Below are 18,174 nucleotides of genomic sequence, written 5' to 3'. Positions count from 1 at the left end.
GCAGTGGTTGAGAGTCCGTCCGCCGATGCGGGGGACGCAGGTTCGTGCCCCGGTCCGGGAGGATCCCGCATGCCGCGGAGCAGCTGCGCCTGTGAGCCACGGCCGCTGAACCTGCGCGTCCGGAGCCTGTGCTCCTCAACGGGAGAGGCCACAACAGTGAGGGGCCCACATACCGCAAAAAAAAAAAAAAAAAAAAGAGTGGCCTTAAATACCAGACTGACATATATAACTTGATACCATTTAGGAGATTATTATAATAATTCATAGGTGAGATAATGAGGGTCTGAAATAATAATGAACACATAGAACATTCGCTTTGTGCCAGACACTTGCTCTAAGCACCTTATGCAGGTCAATATTAATTCATTAAATCCTCATAGCAGCCCTGTGATGTAGCATGGTCATCATCCCCATTTTGCAGCTGAGGAAACTGAGGTACAGAGAGGTCAAGTGACTTGCCAGAGATTATATAAGAAAGATGGCTATGTTAACTGACAGATTTAAGAGATCCAGGGAGGATCCAGAATGGTTGCAAAGTTTTCTAGAATGAGTGACTAGACGCTTGAGAAGGTTGGGAAGGTTTTAGAGAAGGAAGAAACTAAATTTAATAATAAGTTTAATGAATAAAGAATCAAATTTAAGGCAGGAGTTCGATTCATCCATCTAGTTCATCACTTTATAGAGGAGAACACTGGGGTGCTGAGGCTCTGAGAACTTACACAGTTTGACCAAGAGCATCTCTCTGGGATGAATCCATGTTAAGTGGAAAGTAGAATGTGTGGGTGATAATAAAAATATTCTGTGGGAAACTGGAGAGGAGCTTGGGTACCACCTGGTCAGCAGGTGGCTCTCCCCAGACTGCCTGGACAGCTCACGAGTTCACTAGAAAGATCATCGGCGAAGGGATGTGCCCAGAGCGCTGTACAGCCGTACATTCGTGTGAAGTGTTCTTTTGATCATTACAATCCAATCATGTCCCACCTCGGAAGGCAGCATAGATGGGGCCCGCTCCAGAACCCTGTACATGCTGGTATGTGCGTGGCTTCCCACTGGAACAGTTCAGGACCCTTGGGAACTTAGATCTGTGTGGTAGAGTCAGACGTTTATAGATTCTAGTTGTCAGATATAAGGAGGAATAAAAGCTTAGAAGGGCACATTGGAAAAAGAATCTGAGATAGAAAAAGAAAAGCTATTGAGTGAACAAAGTTCATTACAGGCTGAGAGAAAGTCAGTCTTAAATGTCTTGACCTCGGAGGGCCGGGGTGGCACCAATGACCCAGCACAGGCTGTTTCTAACCCAAGACGCACAGGGCTTGCCTTGCCCACATTGGCACTGAGGCCCCGGCCCGGTTTGTCCTGTAGAACTTGACTGGGCTATAGGCTGCCTTTCTGGCCTCACTCCCGGCCCGATCCTGCAAAGCTCCACAAATGTTTACAACAAAGTAATTGGCAAATTGTAATCAGCAGATTCTGTAAACATGCCTTCAAAGTACATAACAGCATAAAGCTTTCTACCCAGCAACCTTCACCAAATGAGTTTAAGAAATGTAGTTCATTAATCACCATCGCGTCAAGGTGGGATATTGTCTTAGTTTGCAAGATCAGGAAATCACAGGCTGATGCCTTAAATGGTTTTAAACCTACCATACAGGGAATTAAAGTTTTGGTGCCTGAACCAATCAGGATAGATTAGGTTATGCTGTGATGACAAACAACCACCCATGTCAAGGTTACTTAGCAACGAGGTTTATTTCTCACTTATGCTACACGTCCCTCAGGTGGATGGGAGAGCTCGCTCTCATTAATGGAGCAGCCACTTGCTGGGGCACTGCCAGCCACCATGACAGCGGAAGAAAGAGTGTACCTTTTGATGGGACTTAATATTCAGGAGTTCTAACCTCAACATCTTCTGGCATCTGTTACCTCCCCCTTCAATGCCTTTATTTCCCCATGTATATATTGTGGGTAATTAATGTAGGCTTTTCTTTATTGAGGGTGGTGCATAGGATCTATAATTACTGTTGTATGAAGTAATGGGACTAACCTTCTTTTTATTTTTTGACCAAAGATATGCATCCAAACGGATCCTGTCCTTGAAGAGTTAGGTTGAGATGATAAAGTTTATTTGAGGGACGCTGCTATCGCTCAGATCCTTTTAGCTGCGTTCAGTGTATGCGTCCCCAAGAACATTTGGTTTTTTACTGTAGAAATTCCAATGTAAAAAGGATTGCGGTGACAGACTAAATCATAGGGATGTGTCACCATGGAGAAACCAAAAGTCAGTGTCAACAAGGCTCCTAAGGTGACATCCATTATTCTGGTGAATTTTTCAACATGTCAAGTCAGTCCCCTAGCTCTGCAGTGCAGAAACCCGATTGTTCATCCTCGGGGGAAGACTCACATTAACCAAGTTCAAAGTACCTGATGTATAAATCAGTATTGATGTATAAAATGTCAGTGTTCTGGTTTCAAGTGAGCAATATAACCCTCACCCAGATAGGGCCCTCAGGGCTCATGATCCTTGACGTCTCACCCAGGAAGTAGAGTCAGTAGAGGTGGGGTGGCAGAAGGATAGTACATGTGACCTGTGAGGCCAGTCTGACTTCATCTGGAAGCCTGGCTTTGCTGTGAGACAGCCTGCCTGATGTCTCCAAGTCTCAGCATCATCACTGGCAGAGGAATGAGTCTCTTATTTTGGAAGATAATGCAGTCATATAGGAGCTGCTCAGCAGCTTATGTAGGACGTGGCAATAATAACCTCAGTAAGTTCTTTGGAAGGTATGAGATTGGAGGAAGGGGAGTTAAATAGGTAATATGAGTGTTTCAGATGACTGGCTAAGGTCATGCCTCCTCATGCCTCCATGTCTGCCAGAGAGGAAGCCTTACCACTGGGACTCAAATATCTAAGGCCTATTGGCTAAGACTGCATTTGTTTCCCCAGCTCGTTTCCTTTTCCCAGACTCCCCTCCATCCGCCACCCCACACCCACCGGCCATTCACCCAGCCCCTTCTATGGAACAATTACTATATTTAGTCATGTGATAGATATACTATTATTCCGACCCTAACAGTAATTCTTTTCTCTTTCTGGGTAAATTTATGTGTCGCTGGTCAATTCCATTGGGATGTTGTCTTTCAAGTTTAACTCTCAAAGAGAAGGAAATCTTATTCTGTCGTTTCCAAGTTTAGGCTGGAAACCTCACCATCACCCCTAAGAACCCACAAATAACGACTTTATAATCATACCTCATTTTATAAAACCAGCTTGATCCAATGTGCTCCTGACCTCCACCACCTCTGTCACCATTCATCAGACTCGACTTCACGTGACCTGTGAAAAAATCAAGTCCGTTCTGAGTACAAGAAGACTTAGCACTAGTGAGGATGCTTTCATACATGTGATACAAGCTTCAAAGGCAAACCCCAAAGATTATCAAAATGTTTAAAGAAATAGCAGATTATGGAAACACTGTGACTGCTGTGAAAGGAACGCAGACATTTGGATGGATGAGTTACAGTACATCACAGTGTAAAAATCAGCCACGTTACCTTACATTTGGTCACAACCTCTACATCAAATGCTTCGTATCTGGGCAGCCGGGTACCTTATGGGGATGGAGGTGATGCCAGCAACACGACCACAGCAAACAGTCTGAGGCTTCAAGAGCCCGCTCACCTTGGACTGATACTTTGTCATTTATCAGTGATGCTCTGAGATGTGCCACATTTATTCCCCTGCCTTCCCCTGTGTTATTTATGAAGGAGGGTCTTACATACAGTCTTGAATTCCCTAACGGTTACTTTTTCACTTTTTCACATTTTAGTGTGAACGGGAGTATAGAATATTAGATGACATTGATTTATCAAGATGGATTTTCCTGTTGATTTAATCATGTCTTCTAGGGGGAGGAAGCTCTGCCCTCACTTCAAACTCACTCCCATCATTTCTGGCAGTTTTCATTGGTAAATTGATGGTGATTGAGGCCCGGAGGCTGCCATCCTGGGAGCTCAGGATGAGGCGGCAAAGAGGGAACCATCTGCTTTGGCTTTTTAAAATGAACACTAGCTCTTACTCTATGCCCTGATGAAAGTTGAAGGTCCTAGTGACAAGTACTATGTGCTCTGCATTTTTGTATCTCCTGTAGGATTGGCTAGTGCCCTACACACATTAGACAGTAAATGTTTGTTGAATTAAAAGGAAGTACACCCGTCTTAGTCTGCCTGGGCTGCCATTACAAAATACCACAGACTGGGGGGCTTAAACAAAAGACGCTGATCTGGGGGACTTCCCTGGCTGTCCAATGTTTAGGACTCCGTGCCTCCACTGCAGGGGGCATGGGTTCAGTCTCTGGTCAGGGAACTAAGATCCCACGTGCCGCGCAGTGCAACCAAAAAAAAAAAGAAGACACTGATTTTCTCACAGTTCTGGAGGCTGAAAGTTCGAGGTCTGGGTGCCAGCCTGGTCGGGCTCTATGAGGGCTCTCTTCCTGACTTGTAGTTGGCAGCCTTCTCACTGTGTCCTCACCTGGTGGAGAGAAAAAGCAAGCAAGCTCTCTGGGATCTCTTCTTATAAGGACACTAATCCCATCCTGAGGGCCTGCCCACATGACCTCGTCTAACCCTAATTACCTCTCAAAGGCCCCACCCTCCACATACCATCGCATTGGAGGTTAGGGCTTCAACACGTGAATTTGGGAGGAGGGGACACAGTATAGTCCATAGTGGCACCAAAAAAAAAGTGAATTAAGAAACTAAACTGTGATGTAACTCTCTCTCTTTTTTTTTTTTGGCCACCATCACCCATTTCACCCACCCCTACCCCCTCCTCTGGCAACCACCAGTTTGTTCTCTGTGTCTATGAGGTATTTTTTAATTTTATTTTTTAGATTCCACATATAAGTAAGACCATACGGTGTTTGTCTTTCTCTGTCTGACTTATTTCACTTAGCAAAGTACCCGCAAGGTCTATCCATGTTGTTGTGAATGATAAGATTTCCTTCTTTTTTATGGCTGAATAGTATTCCATTGTGTATGTATATCACATCTTCTTTATCCGTTCATCCATTGATGGACACTTAGATTGCTTCCACGTCTAGACTTTTGTAAACAGTGCTGCAGTGAGTATGGGGGTGCACTTCTTTTCAAGTTAGTGTTTTTTTTGTTTGTTTTCGTTTTTTATTTTTGGCTGCATTGGGTCTTTGTTGCTCTGCGTGGGCTTTTCTCTAGTTGCGGCGAGCGGGGGCTACTCTTCGTTGTGGTGCGCGGGCTTCTCATTGCGGTGGCTTCTCTTGTTGCGGAGCACGGGCTCTAGGTGCACGGGCTTCAGTAGTTGTGGCTCGTGGGTTCTATGGTGCAGGCTCAGTAGTTGTGGCTCGTGGGCTCTAGAGCACAGGCTCAGTAGTTGTGGCTCATGGGCTCTAGAGCACAGGCTCAGTAGTTGTGGCACACAGGCTTAGTTGCTTTGCAGCATGTGGGATCTTCCCAGACCAGGGCTTGATCCCGTGTCCCCTGCATTGGCAGGTGGATTCTTGACCACCGCACCACCAGGGAAGCCCCCGAGTTAGTGTTTTTATTTCTTTCGTATAAATACCCAGAAATGGAATTGCTGGATCATATGGTAGTTCTAAAACAGTCATATAACTCTTGATTTATTGTCTTATCCACCTTCTTAATAGAGAAAAGCAACAGAGTAACGAGCAGAACAGGAAATACACTCAGGAAGGGTATCCTAATGTGCATCAATGCACACACATGTACACACACACACATTATCTCTTCTCGAATCTGTTTCTGCTCTGAGCTTGGAGTATGCGTGGAACAGAACAGTCACCGTTAAGGCAGTGCATCGCAAATACCTGAACCGGGAGGCAATTTAGAAATAACTGTTCCCTTTTGGCCCCGTGTCTCCATCATCAGCCTTTCCCTCCTCCCTGACCTCTGAGCCTAGTGGTCTGTGGTCATCTCAACAGTGATAGACCACAGTGATTGATGTATTGACAATACAAACAGCCACAGTGATTTCACATCTAAGGCTCTGGCACACTCCTTTGGATTGGCAGAAAATTTTAGGAAAGAGTTCATGATAAAAACATTCTTGGGTAAAACTGTTCTCCTTTGGAAAGGCAAAATTTCAGTTTATTCTTAAATACTATTCCCAAGGCCCTTTGGCCTTAATGTTAACATTTCTTGCAGGGAGGTACTTCTGTTCTTTGGATTTTAAATTATGGGAGCATAGGGCTTCCCTGGTGGCGCAGTGGTTGGGAGTCCGCCTGACGATGCAGGGGACGCGGGTTCATACCCCGGTCCGGGAGGATCCCACATGCCGCAGAGTGGCTGGGCCCGTGAGCCATGGCCACTGGGCCTGCGCGTCCGGAGCCTGTGCTCCGCAACGGGAGACGCCACAGCAGTGAGAGGCCCGTGTACCATAAAAAAATAAAAATAAAAATAAAAATAAATTATGGGAGCGTAGAGAGTGGTCGAGGGCAGTCTCTGGAGCCAGGACTCAAATCACAGCCCCAACACTTACACAGAGATGCTCAATTTTTGGGCACCTGTTTCCTCCCCATACAATGGAGTTAATAATAGAACCATCTCACAGGGTTGTGATGAGGGTTAAAGAAGCTGGTGTTTGTAAAGTGCTTGGAACAGGGCCTGGCACGTAGCAAATACTATATAAGTGCATGTGAAATATATATATAATCATATTCTACAACATATTAATTATAGTATTAATATAGTATTATATAACATGTGTTATACAATATATATTTGATATACATCATAACATATATTTACTACATATGTATGTGTACATATATATTTTTAATAAGACATCTTCCTGTCAGTTCACTGAAAAATGTTCAGTTTGCCAGCTGTGTTGGTGAGCAAGTACCATTTGCTGATAGAACAAACTACCAGGAAACAAGGCCGAAGGTCTCAGTCCATTGATGACCCTGTCCTCATTGTCTACTCCTTTGGGTTTTATCAAAATCATTTGTATGGATGTTCTTGAGCTTTGGGACATTCCTTCCAAAAAATTATGTAAACCTGAGATTGCATGTTTTAGGAAAAGTAATCGCTCATCACTTACCCTTTTTCCATTTTGTTCTCCCTCCAGCCCAAGCTTTTGGCCAAGGAGCTGCTTGACCTCGTGGCATCTCACTTCAACCTGAAGGAGAAGGAATACTTTGGAATCGCCTTCACAGATGAGACGTAAGTGCCCCATGTGCTTGGAGAACCTGAAGGGAAAACACAGAACCTGAAGTCGTAGCGTCTCAGCTGTCCACGGTGAAGGCAGCTGCAGGCCACTTGGGTCTTGTGGTTCAGGGTCAGTCCAAGTTCATCATCTGAATTTCAAAGGCCTTGTGATCATGCCTGGAACGGCCAAAGGATATAATTAGGGTGATGCTCATATTATGAAATTATGAGGTAAACCAGTTCTTATAATCAAGCCAATACGCGTTCAGAACCGAAATGTTTATTTTTTAAAAAGTGGATTTGTCTGGGTTTGTTTTCTATTAGAGTTAAATGAAAACTTCTGGAAATGAAACATTTCTCTCCAGTGTTGGAATAACAATAACAGGAAGTCAATGCAATGATAAGTTCAAAATGAAAAGTATCTGTGCAGTTTCACTGTCAACGCTGAAATAGAATATAAAATTCGAAAATTCAGATTGTTCATCTGTTGAGAAGTACATTTGCGTTCAGTGATCTTTCCGTTTGGCTCTATACAGCGGTGTTTTGCAACACAAGGAAGGAATATCTTTACTAAAATTTCAATTTCCTTCTTAATAAACTGTTTGCAAAAGACTGCAGTGAACACCTGCACAGATTCCTGGATAAAAATAAGCTGTTCTGGGCTTCCCTGGTGGCGCAGTGGTTGAGAGTCCGCCTGCCGATGCAGGGGACACGGGTTCGTGCCCCGGTCCGGGAAGATCCCACATGCTGTGGAGCGGCTGGGCCCGTGAGCCATGGCCGCTGAGCCTGCACGTGCGGAGCCTGTGCTCCTCAACGGGAGAGGCCACAACAGTGAGAGACCCACGTACCGCAAAAAAAAAAAAAAAAAAAAAGCTGTTCTAAGCAAATGTTTCACAATTTTCTTTCCTCTGTGTGTACACATACACACACACTCCTCCAAATCCTTCGAGTTACAGAGGTGACTTCCTACAATACTAATAGATCAGGCTTCGGTTAGCGGCTGGACAGGACAGCTCAGGGAGGCTGTGCCCCATCAGTCAGATGGAACCATCAAGGCAGGATGGGCTCAGAGCAAGGACAGGGGCATCCACGTTGGTCGGTAGGAGAGATGATCAGGTGTACCTGCATGAAGACCCTCCGGGAGGTGCACGTGGACAGGGTGGCCGTAGCATTTATGATCTAAATCGGGACCCTGTGAGTAAAAGGGGGTGTAAATCAGTACGGTCGTGAGCAAACTGGACAGGTGGTCGCCCTCTAAATTAGCAACCTTTCAGGTGATGGTGTGATTGGGGATCAGCGTTGGGAGCAGTGACACCTGCCTCAAGAAAGCCAGGAGGGCGACTTCCTTGGCGGTCCAGCGGTTAAGACTCCGCGCTTCCACTGCAGGGGGCGCTGGTTCGATCCCTGGTCAGGGAACTAAGATCCCGCATGCCATGTGGTGCAGCCAGAAACGAATTAAATTTTAAAAAAAAAAAAGAAAGCTGGAAGGAACAGGTTACTCCCCGACCCTGGAGCCTCAGGGAACGGAGCCAGAAGGAAGGCAGGAGTGGTTGCTTCTGGTCTAGAAGGTTCTCTGTGCCTGTGGGTGGGATCAAGTAACCGGGTCTGTGAACCGGAGGGCTGGGATGGGAAGAAGCCGGCAGAGTAATTTTAAGACATGCTTTAAGACAAACATGCGTCGAGAGCAACTACTTCCGCAAAGGCAGATGTTTTCTACCCTTTCTCCTGAGAATCACTGTAAACTCCCCCGATTGCCACTCAGATGTGTTTTCACTAATTAGAAAGAAACCACAGTTTCAATTCATCACATGGTTCACATTTCCCAAGCACGTTTCCTCTTCTGAAAGAGCCAGTGAACTCGAGAGGAGTCCCAACTAGACTTCGCTTTTGAATAAACAAGCGTCAGAGAATGAGCTTGTTGTCCTGGGCCAAGGAGCAAGGAGTACGCTTGCTGAAGGCTTTAGACCACAGCCCTGATGGTACCAGCCAGAAGGAAGTGAACGTCAGGGAGAAAGTGGCTCTTCTCCCGGGAGAGACGCAAGCAGGAAAACCACACAGCCCCGTCCGCCTGTCCCATGGAATGGAGCCTGACCGCTCCGGGTCTTTCTTGGCGCTTCTGGTTCCCTGGGCCGGCAGGGAAGGCTTGTGTGTGTCCGGGGTGGAGGGCGGAGAGAGAGAGTCCAGGCTGGAGGGAAGGGTCCCTTCCCCCTGGCCTGGTGGAACTGGCAGCTGGAGGACCCTCTGGGGGGCAGTGATGAAGAGATTATGAACCATCTTCTGGCACCGTCCAGGGGAAGAGTGGCCACCACCAACCTCTTCACCCCGAGCCTGGGCGGGAGCGTTCCTCTGGGGACTGTAGGAGCGGCAGGCGGCCAGCTGAGATCAGTGGACAGGGCTTTGCAGCTGGCAAACGGTTCCTGGAAAAGAGGTGGCAGATGGGCCTGACTCACCGGGAAATGGTGAGTGTCAGGGACCCCGAGGAAATCAGGAACCGGGCCTCCAAGGGACTAGGATAAGGAGACAGAACAAAGAGCAGAGGGCGGTGGCAGTGACTCAGGACGTGGTCAGTCATGGGCTGACAACACCTGGGGCCAGAGGCGTTGGCTATTGGCCTCTTTGGTCATCTGACCTTTTCTCCTTTTCCTGCTGGGAAAGGAATGAATGAAAGCTGTCACCACAGAACAGTACCTGTGCAGGGGGCAGGCTTGGTCTAGGGTGGTGATCACAGGGCATTAACCACTAGGCTTGCCCTGTGGCCCCGCCCCCCAGCCCTCACACTGGGCACCACTAGTCACTAACACAAGATCATTTAATAACTGTGTTTTCAAATTGTGCATGTGTATTGTGTTGTGTGTGTGTGCACGCGTGCGTGTGATTTCTGCAGGTGCTACGCTGCGTATTTTATAATAAAATGAGTGGAACTTTCATCCTTTATTGCGACCCATGGTGTAGTCCATGCATTTGCCTTTTTTCCCAGTGCAAATCAAAACAAGACTAACTTAGAAAGTGCTATAAACTGTAAAATACTGCACCAGTGTTAGGTATTCCCAGCAGTGTTATCATTCCTGATAGTAGAATATATGGCACGTAGGCCATATGTGTCATAGGTCAGTGAGTCTTTCAATATGAACTGCTGTTGATGACATTTTGTAGGATCTGGACGGGCCTGGAGAAAAGAAATCTAGAGCAGAATGTAGACAAAATTGGAAGATTCTCTAAGTACGGGTGTCCTCACCCCTAAGTTGTGTTCATTAATAGTGTGTCCAAGGCCACAATGCAAGACTCAGTGCCCAGAGATGTTTCCTATTGTTAGTTAATCAACAATTGTGTGGGATTAATACTAGCTCCGCCTTCTCTTTCTTAATTCAATTTTTAAAACTTTTTATTTTGAAATAATTAGATTTACAGAACAAAGAGAGTTCTCCTATACCCCTCACCCAGCTTCCCCAATGTTAATATCCTACACACCATGTGATATCAAAACGAAGAAATTAACATTGGTACTATATTAATACCTGAACTACAGACTTGATTCAAATTTCATCAGTTTCCCATGAATGTCTTTTTCTATTCCTGGATTCAAGTGCGTTTAGCCCCTTTTATTTTTAATAATTCTACACAAATAAAAAGAGATATACAGGCAGACCTCATTTTATTACGCTTTCCTTTATTGTACTTCACAGATACCGTGTATTTTACAAATTGAAGGTCTGTGGCAACCCTGCATCGAGCAAGTCTGTCGGTGCCATTTTTCTAACATCATTTGCTCATTTCGTGTCTCTGTGTCACGTTTTGGTAATTCTCACAATACTTCGAACTTTTTCATTATTACTGTGTTTGTTATGGTTTTCTGTGATCAGTGATCTTTGGTGTCACTTTTGCAAAAAGATTACAACTTGCGGAAGGCTCAGATGATAGTTAGCACTTTTTAGCCGTAAAGTATATTTAATTAAGGTAGTAGGTACCTTTGTTTTTTTAGACATAATGCTATTGCACACTTAATAGACTACAATATAGTGTAAACATAACTTTTATGTGCACTAGGAGACCAAAAACTTAGTGTGAGTCACTTTATTGCAACATTCACTTTATCTCGGTGGTCTGGAAGCAAACCCCCAATATCTCTGAGGTGTGTCTGTAGATGATTATCTGTGAGGCGATACATGCAAACAATGACATTTTGGTGGTCTTTAAAACATTCTGAGGCCAAGTAAGAGCCTAGTATAAATTTGATCTTAAACTAATTATTAATGTTTTGCTACAGACATGACCCTCAACCTTGACTCTGCATTGAAGTCACCTAGGACACCTTATAAAATGCCGGTGTCTGGGCCCTACCCTCAGAAATTCTGATTTAATTGGTCTGAGTATGGCCTGAGCATTAAGATTTTTGAAAGCTCCCCAAATGATTCTCAAATGCAGCCAAGTTTGAAAACCCCTGTTCTAGAGAAAGGGTAATGTTGGTGTAAATCACCTCTGCTCCCTCTCTCCAGATGCAGGAAGAGAAGCTGAGTTCACTGGAACTTTAAATGTTTGGGACCCATCAGGACACACACCAGGAACCTGCAAAGTTATAAACCCTCCCCCACTTCAGACTCTGGAAACCTGTTTGCAAACCAACTCAGAAGTTCAGATTTAATGTTTCCTTGAATGCAAATAGAGTAATCAAGATTTTCATTTATCAAACACTGGTGTCCATCATTTAAGGAAAGTTATTTTTACATGTTATTTTCAAAACATTTCCACTGCTGTTTCAACAACGAAGTTGATTTTTTTTTTTTCAGAACTCATGGTTCTGATTGTACAATTTAAATCCATACAGCCCTATTCTTGGTTATATGACCTAGTCTCAGTCATAATTTTTATTTCCTCTGTTTTGGTGTCTTTACAAAAAACTATATTGAGGTGTAATTGACATACTAAGCTACACATATTTAAAGTGTGCAATTCAAGGAGTTGAGACCTAGACAAACACCTGTAACACCCAAGTTTTTAATTTTTAAAATTAAAAAAAATTTTTTGACAGAGAATCCCATCATCAAAAGCAATAACTAAACAACTTTTAGACTCTTCAGCAGAAGTTGTCAAACACACCCCAAGCTGAGGTCATGATTATGTAAAATATTTAAATTTGAATCTCTTCTTGTAAATGTTAAGGATTGTTTGTCAAATGCTGTAAATGAGTATCCATGTAAAAATACTTTAAGAAGTACTTAGGAAGTTGAGGGAAAAGGTTAAGAAACTCAGTTAGCCATTGTTGCACATTTTCAAAGCCACATACAGCTAGAATGTATTTTCACATACCAATTAAGAAAATGAGCAGTTCTTAACCTCTTACTTAATCACAGACCCCTGTGAAATTTCAGTTACATTCCCTCACCTCCACAAATGTTTACACACAAAATAATTAGTGCTTAAGTTTTAGGGGGTTCACAGATACTCTGAAGACAGAATCTAAGTTTAAGAACCAATTAAGGCTTTTTTTTTTTTAACAACATGCTGTGTCTTAATTAATTGGATAGGTACTGTTTAAGGAGTGATTTATCTGGATAATTAAGGTCCAAAATGCCCCCAACACACTGGAAATACATCCGTAGACCCAATGACAGGACAATGGGGAGAGTCCTCTCTCCTCCAGTGTCCTTGGGTCCTGCATCCCAGGACTGGCATTGACTGAGACATCTGAAAAGGGTCTAGTTGATGAGCATTTCCCAGTCACAAGCTGATGTACAATTTAAAAAAAAGTAGGAAAGCAATTTTCCAATTGCAGAAGAAACCTCCACAAGATGCAGCCCTGGGAATGTCATTTATTTAGAAATAGGTTTGGGATTTCCGTTCATTAAATGCTCTGTACCACGAGACTAAGGAGAAAATCAATGGCTACAACCTCGGTGCCTGGGTTGTAATAGCTGCTTCTGGGAAGGCAGCATTCAGCCTTCGTTACCCCCTCGGAGGCGGACTGCGTAGACCCTCGGATGCTGCGGAAAACAACAGAAACTTCTATTCAGTAACTGGAAAGGGGCTTTAGCAGAACTCTTCCTGTGTGCAGCTAAGAGAAATAAAAAAGAATGAGGCAACGAGAGGGGGCCTTAGAGATCCTGGCTTTCTCCTGACCTTTTCCTTTCCAAAGCGAGTGGCACGGGGGCACTCGGATCCTGGACGAGGCGAATTCTCATCGAATATGGAGACTGTTTAGTTAAGGCAGGAGTGGTGTCTATACGTGGAGGGCAGTCATGGCACCAACAGCAATATTGATCTGTGGGGCTTATCTGAGGCCAGTGTATTCACTTCTTAGCAAATGTTTATTTAGCATCCACTGTTAAGCCTGGAGATACAGAAGTAGCTGGCCTTTGACCTCTTGGAGAGCTTGTATTTTTAGTTTAGGAGGTAAATATCAAGATAGAGTGTAGAAGGTACTAGAAAAGAAAATTGGGGCTAGCCTTCAGAGGACATAGTAGAGCAAACAATTCCTCCATATAATAAAAAATTAAAGGCATAAATTCAGATGGACAAAAGAGCCCATGATTTAGTCATCCGGGCTCCCCAGTACATTCCTTACCTTTATCTGTGTGCGTGCATCACTCTTGCAGACTCTCTCTCTCTTACTCATACACTCAACATATCAATACTTGAAAGCCATTATTTGAGGGATTCTAGCTAAATCAGTATCCCTGAGCTGTCCTTGCTGAGCACACGTACTTCTGATTCACAGACACTGAAGAGCGAAATCTGCTTCCTTTTGAAGAAGTCCCCACCCCCTCTCTCCATCCAGTGACATCTGTAAGAATTTCATCCTCTCGTTTAAACTTTCTTTGGAAGCTCATTCCATACGAATCAGCTGTCTACAATAAAAACCTCCCAAGGCACAGAGTCTCATTCTCCCCTGGGGTCCAAAAAGTGATGGGTTCAGATAGACTTATCACACACCTCCACCCTCCAGTGACTTTCTGCAAAGAAAGCTGTCCTTAAGGCCATCTCTATTGAAGGTGCCAATGCTTGGACCAAAAATCTATTTGTATTATATGTTAGAAGCTAAAAGCAATCTGTTAAATAAATGCATCCAATTTCTGTTGCCTGGAAGCAACTGCGTATTTATTACTGACCTAACAGTTTGACCTATTGCCACCGTAAACCAAATGGGGGGTGTTATCTCGCTCAGCTTTAAAGACAGTTATCAGTCAAGCAATAACAAAAATACCCTGAGGGTCTGCTGGGACTTTTTTTTTTTTTTTTTTGCTTTGTTATCGGCAAATGCAGTGATGTGCATTCTCAAATGAAAAATCAATGAGATAATGAAATCCAAGCTATCGAGGATCTCTTAGTTAAACTGTATAGAGAAAATGCTTCTTTTACTCTTTGCTTCCCATCCCATCCTAGCTTAAAGGAAAAAAAGAAAAGAAAAGAGGTTTGAGGAAGAGACCTGATGTCAGGCACGTGAGGTGTTACATATGAAAGAAAAAAATCCCAGACAGCGAGGAATCCTTGATACCGTTGGGTGTAGGAAATGTGACTTTGAACCCAACGCAATCCGCAGAAAATATTTTAACAAGTGGAAAGGGGTGGCCTCAGAACTGGGGTTTTTAATCCATCTCTTAGCTTTTGCCTCAGTATTGGGCAGTTATCCTAAGGGACCTGGGGTGGGTCACTGGTCCTTCAGTCTTTCCCTTTGTAGCACCTTCAGTGGAGAGGTTTTTGTACAGACACATAAAGTGGAAGGAGTGACTTCCTTCCACCTGAGGGTCCCGGGAAGAAGCCCACCTCCCCGCAGATATTGGAACCCTGCCTGTGCGCGCGCGTGTGTGTGTGTGTGTGTGTGTGTGTGTGATGCCATCCCACACAGAACTGGGGTTGAGGAATCCAAGTAGGGTACATGGGGGAAGGAAATTCATTTTTCTTCCAAAGCCAACTATTCGGTTTAGGGGAAGTTCTGGCCTCCTTGTTCTTTCTGTTTTTTGACCATTTTCTTACTTTCTAGTCGTTTCATGGCCTGATCAGTGCTAAACTAATATATGGCTGGGAACCAAGGAATTCATCCCTAGAGTGCTGTTCTTTTAAAAAGTTTAGCGTAGGGAATGAAATTACCTAGGGAGGGGGGATCCACGTGCCTATTTGTCCTCTGACAACATGGATGAAGAAGATGGGCTGTGAGCAAACCCAGTAGAGTGGTATCCAAGTGATGTGCATGTCTGTGTCTCTTCAAGCAAAAGGTCCCCATTTTCAGGCTCTCCACCAAGTGAATTATGGCCCCCAGAAGCCAAGTCAAACCCCCAGTGGTCTGAGTGGTCAGAAATGCTGTGCCCTTGGGGTGGGGTGAGGATTTCTCAAGCCTGGCCCATTGACTGATCTTGAGAGCACAGGTAAAGCATTCCATCTCTCGGTTCCTCCTTATTCCTTGAGTTTGGGACCAGCGGAAAACCACTGTGCACCATGCTAGTCTGTCTTTCTTGAGAGGATCCTTAAGAGGTTATCTCACCAGACTCATTATCAAGAATTATTGCAAGGCAAAAGATGAAAATTTAAATCTGCATGGTCATTGAATGGATTTCTCTTCCGAGTTTTTGCATATTCTGTATTTATTTGGCATCATTCATTACAGGGCCAAACTAACAGCCAAAGTTGTTTCCATCCCCCCCACCCCACCCCGTGACCCTGAGGCCACACTCTGAATCACTTCTTTTTGTAACTCTCACATCCCAAGCCCACATTCTCCCTGTCCTTAATCACTTCTTTTTGTAACTCTCACTTCCCAAGCCCACATTCTCCCTGTCCTTAATCACCCCTGGCCAGTTACCAGAGAACCAGGGACAGTTCTTATGCCTCAGGGTCCGCCAGGATTGTTCAAACTAGCCAATCCTAAACTGTTCCCCCTGCCTTTTCCACAAAAACCCTAAAAAATCCTCTGGCCTATGTCTTCCCCATATTCCTTTCTGCCTTATGACCAACACTGTGCTTCTCCTCATGGCCCTGCATGCTATAGGTGCCTCTCATTTCCAGGAAACTGTGAGGAACATTAAACTTTCCCTTCAGTGGCATTGACCTCTCTGTGTTGCCACTCAGTCACTTTTATAAATTAAGATCAGGGCACAAATCATCTGCTTTTGGAGGTAGTCATCCGATCAATGAGCAAGTACTTTTGAGTCCGTAGTATTTGCCAAGTGCTGGGCTAAGATCTGGGGATGATTTTTTTTTTTTATGTTGAAAACTTACAACTTAGTTGGAGAGACAGGTCATGTTTTTTAAATAACTAATTGCACAAGGCAGTGCTAAATGCCTTGCAGATGACACAAACCAGAAGCTCTGGAGTTGTTTGAAAGAAACCCCAGACGTAGGCAGTCAAGGAAGACTTCACTAAAAGTAAGGCTTGAATTCAGCCTTGAACAATGGCTATCATTCAGATAAAGAGGCTGGAGACACTGTTCCAATGAGGAGAAACCGCATGATCAAAGTCCTGGGGTGAGTGTGCATGTGGCGTGTTTGCAAGAGGCTGAGCACAGAGAGAGAATCCTAGGAGATCTGGGACATTTTCAGAGGCTGGAAAGGAGGGGCTGTGGCTTATTACTCCCCGATAATGAGGTCTGTTTGTCTTACCTTCCAATCAATCAAAAATGCACATGCTGTTACCTTATAGGGTAGATCTCTCTGTGTTTTCCAGATATAAAAAGTCTGTTGAGGAAAAGTGTGTACACAGAATAAGTCCCGTAGACTTCGGGAAGTGCCGCAGCAGAGGTGTGCCTGGGATGGGTGCCGTGTGAGTCCAGAGGAGGACCCACAGCCCAGGCTGGTGTGTGGTGTGAGGTAGGGGTGTCGGGGAAGGTTTTCTGGAGGAGACATAGGAGAGCTGGGTCTTGAAGGATGGGCCAGACTTCGCTGTGCCGTGAAGGAGAGGAAAGGCATTCTAGACAGAGGGTACAGCATGAGCTAAGGTGCAGAGGTTTGAAACAACATGAGCCCCGAGGGGTATTGTCAGGATTCAGGACAAGAATTTATCCCGCCTTTCTGGAAGATGTTGGCCCAGTCGTTTTGCTTAGAAGACTTTTTTTTCATTCTTTTTTTACCCTTACTGTACTCAGAGAAGAGTTGCCAAGCATGAAACATAAAGTTAATAGGAAAAAATTTTTGTCTAGGTGAAAATTCTTGGAGGAGAAAGAGGCCAGGTTCCTCAGGCGGACACTCTTCCAAAGCAGCTCTCATCCTCAACCCTGGAGCCACAGGTGTAGGCTTCATTGGAGAAGGGATTTGCTTTTTTGTGCAAAAGGTGCAGTTTGAATGGCATCTCAGAATGGAGATGGAAGCCTCTAGAATGTTCTCTAGCTTTCATTTTTGGAGGCTTAGAGGAGCAAACGTTTTAATACAGTGGTGCCACAGCTTCTGTTTAGAAAGTGCCAGCCTTTCACACAGGTTTATACGTTAGAAACATCAGTGTCGCTCAGCATCAGGCCCCGAGGAAGTGTTGTGCAGTTGTGTCTGTTCAGCATGAGCTAATTACTAAGGCAAGGCGGTTATAGGACTCTGAGACCTCCAGGATGATGGACCGAAATTGGGGAAGGAGAGGAGAGGAGAAGGACAAGGGTAGATTCCTCTGCTCGTACTTGTTCTGTGATCCTGCCTCGCCCTTCAAAGACCAACCTCCTCAACTTGACTCCAAGGCCTTGGTCACCACTCTCCAGCCTCATCCCTTTCTACTCTCATGACACCAAGGTTTCTTCCCACCCCAGGGCGTTTGCACATGCTGGCCTCTCTACTTGGAAAGTGGTTTCCCCTTCCTCTTTGCTTTCCTCTTGTCATTCTTCAAATCTCAATCAAACACCAAGCAGTACTTCTCAGGTCTCAGGACTAGATCAGGTTCTTACAGGTTCTCATAACTCATCGTCCTACTACTATTAGTAATTACATAATTGTGGAAATAGTTGCTGAGTGTCTGTCTCCTAACAAGAATATAAGCATCAGGGGAATAGGGACTGTGTTGATTTCACTTAC

The 18,174-nt window shown here is 44.6% G+C and overlaps 1 protein-coding gene across 11 annotated transcripts in view; it reads left to right on the top strand.

The window, feature by feature from the left end:
- Positions 1 to 18,174, top strand: part of FRMD4A (FERM domain containing 4A) — a 382,372-nt gene that overhangs the window by 206,726 nt on the left and 157,472 nt on the right. For 10 of the 11 annotated variants that reach the window (XM_073801673.1, XM_073801675.1, XM_073801678.1 and 7 more), the window contains exon 3: positions 7,118 to 7,212. In XM_073801673.1, coding sequence (XP_073657774.1) covers positions 7,118 to 7,212 — 95 coding nt within the window. Of the gene's footprint in view, positions 1 to 7,117; positions 7,213 to 16,543; positions 16,651 to 18,174 lie in introns of those variants that run through there. The other variant, XM_033852466.2, reaches the window with a different exon arrangement.

Source organism: Tursiops truncatus, chromosome 2 (assembly GCF_011762595.2).
Source record: "Tursiops truncatus isolate mTurTru1 chromosome 2, mTurTru1.mat.Y, whole genome shotgun sequence".
In the NCBI taxonomy this organism is placed as follows: Eukaryota; Metazoa; Chordata; class Mammalia; order Artiodactyla; family Delphinidae; genus Tursiops; species Tursiops truncatus.
This window is presented reverse-complemented; position numbering and strand designations above follow the sequence as displayed.